This window comes from Calidris pugnax, unplaced genomic scaffold, assembly GCF_001431845.1.
Source record: "Calidris pugnax isolate Ruff unplaced genomic scaffold, ASM143184v1 scaffold61, whole genome shotgun sequence".
Classification (NCBI taxonomy): domain Eukaryota; kingdom Metazoa; phylum Chordata; class Aves; order Charadriiformes; family Scolopacidae; genus Calidris; species Calidris pugnax.
The window spans coordinates 1,205,848-1,208,420 of NW_015090945.1; the positions used below are offsets into that span (position 1 = coordinate 1,205,848).

The 2,573-nt window shown below is 45.6% G+C and overlaps 1 protein-coding gene across 1 annotated transcript; it reads left to right on the forward strand.

Annotated features, from left to right (window-relative positions):
- On the forward strand, nucleotides 1–2,298 carry TMEM70 (transmembrane protein 70; the record flags this gene model as incomplete). Its single annotated transcript, XM_014951903.1, has 3 exons — nucleotides 1–99; nucleotides 564–675; nucleotides 1,621–2,298. Coding segments are annotated over 3 exons (666 nt in total), but the record flags the coding sequence as incomplete, so codon positions are not given.
- Between the last annotated feature and the right edge of the window lie 275 nt (nucleotides 2,299–2,573).

Below are 2,573 nucleotides of genomic sequence, written 5' to 3' on the forward strand. Positions count from 1 at the left end.
TGGCTGCGGGGCGCCGCTCACCGCGGGACCCTCCCTGGCGCCGCTGCCGCCCGCCGCCGGGCCGCCCTGCCCGGCCTGCCCTCCACCGCGGCCCAGCAGGTGGGGTGAGGGGATGGCGGTGAGGGGAGGCGGCCCCGCTCCCCCTCAGGAGCCGGCCGGGGCGGGGGGTACGGCGGCAGCGCTGGGCCTGGCGGCTTTTTTCCTCAAGGGGGAAAAATGGGAGGCTGAGGGAAGGGGGACTCGGTGTCCCCTCAGGGGGTGGCCCAGAGCATGAGGGGGAGCTGTGGAGGGCTCCCCGCAAGGCCCTGTGGAAAATGTGGTTTGAGGTGTCTAAATGGAAGATGCTTAAAGCAGTCAAGCGATATATTAATTGGATTTTGGGGGCGTGCTCTGTGGTACAACCTGGCCCCGTCCCTCGCTTGAGAGGCTGGGAGTAGGTTCAAGGGAAGGAGGAGCTTTCTGTGTGTATATACACACACATATATGTATTCTGTGTGTATATCTATATATATATATTTATATGAAGTGCAGGTTTATATTGATGTTGCTTGTCCATCTTTCAGGTTGCATCTTTTCGAGGAGTGGCGGTTCGCAGCCTCTGCACGTCCTCCCCTCATGACCACCCAGAACATGGGAGATTAGTTTATAAAGGAAATTTGGCAAAGGCAGTGTTAGGTATGTGACTTGAGGTGATTTGGATTGTTGTTTTTCTTTTTTTTTAAATCTTAACAGCATTTAATAACTTTAAAATGCAACATTATGAAAGAGAATGGTCTGCTTTCCAGCTCTGCTAAAACACGGATCCCCTGTACAGCAAAAAATTGGTGGTGGTGGTGGTGATGCTTGGTTTCTGCTTCCACACTTGGGTGTGCAGGGAGATCTGTGCCTCCTGTGGGTCTCTGTAACCCCTCAACCTCCTTCTCCTGCAGCCTTTGGGGTGCATTGCCCAGCCCAGTAGTAAACAAAGAGTAGTTGTAACTTCTGTTTGCGTTCTGCGTTCTCTCAGATGTTACTGAACTGTGTCTGAAGTAGACAGATGCTATAATGAAAAGCACTCTCTGTAATGGGGCTTTGTTGATCTTTCTGTGACCAGTTGATGTTAGAAAGACCCAGTGAAAAGTCATCCGTTGGGCGCTTTCTGATATGCATTTTTGAAATGTCCCTTAAAGAAGGAGGAAATGTGCCTTAATATATTTAAGTATCACACTGTGGTTCCCCTCCCTGACCAAGAGTCGTAAAGAGACAGTGTTGAACTTTCAGTGGTTTGTTTGTGACAGTGGATTTTCAGTAAGTTCAGCTGTTCATGTAATGCCATCGATACATAGTAGCAGGGTATATGTAATTATAGATGTCCCTTAAAGAAGGAGGAAATGTGCCTTAATATATTTAAGTATCACACTGTGGTTCCCCTCCCTGACCAAGAGTCGTAAAGAGACAGTGTTGAACTTTCAGTGGTTTGTTTGTGAGCTTAAAAAAAAAAAAAAAGGGGGCAGTGGATTTTCAGTAAGTTCATCTGTTCAAGTAATGCCATCAATACATAGTAGCAGGGTATATGTAATTATAGATACAATTTTATCCACAAATCCTAACCTTTGTGTTCTTTTTGTTTTGTTTGGGCAGGTGTGAGATTTTTCTCTTACTCCACCAGCATATTCAACCTGTTCATGGTGCCCTACATCATGCTCAAAACTGGCATTGGCTTTGAAAGCCTCTTCATACAAGCTGCCTTTTACGGCCTGATCGGGTTCTTTACGTTTGTAACCCCGGTGACTTTGCATGTCCTAACGAAAGGCTATGTCATTCGACTCTACTATAAAGAGGACATGGACACCTACACAGCCATCACCTACAATGCCATCTTGGCAGAAAAAGCGACTGTTTTCCACCAGAAGGATGTGAAGATCCCAGACATCACCAAGATGTTCACGACATTTTATGCGAAAACGAAATCGATGCTTGTTAACCCGACGCTTTTCCCCAATCCTCAGGATTATAACCATCTCATGGGCTACGACAAATCCCTTTATTTTAACTTCGAGGAGATGGAGAAGGAGGAAGCTGATGACAGGAAATAATTTCAAGATACGGAATGTTGCTATTACTGTTCGTGGTGCAGTACTATATATGTGAAAGAATGTGAAATTCTATTACACTTCCTTAAGTATCATGTAGCCAGAGGTCCCTAAACGCATTTTGGAATGTATAAAAAACAAAAACCAATTTTTTTTTAAACTTGTAAACAGTGTGAGGGTTTCTTCAGAGTTGATGACACAAAATACAGTAAAAGAAATGCTTAGACTTTGGTTGTTCTTGGCTTGGTTTTCATTGTTAGCTGTCCAGCACAGGGGCTGTGTGGCAATCTCACCATCTCCATTTCTAAAGGGAAAAAAATAATCAGTACTCATTACCTGTCAAGTAGGTAGTTAAGCTTTTAAGCCTTAAGGATTAATTGCACTTAATGGGAGGGGGGATGGCTTTGACTTCCCTTTGTGAGAACGTTTGTAGCCTGGAGCAGCCTATAGAAGGCAGACAGGTTTTGTTGCTGGTTCCTGCTATGGCCTCTGGAGAAGATG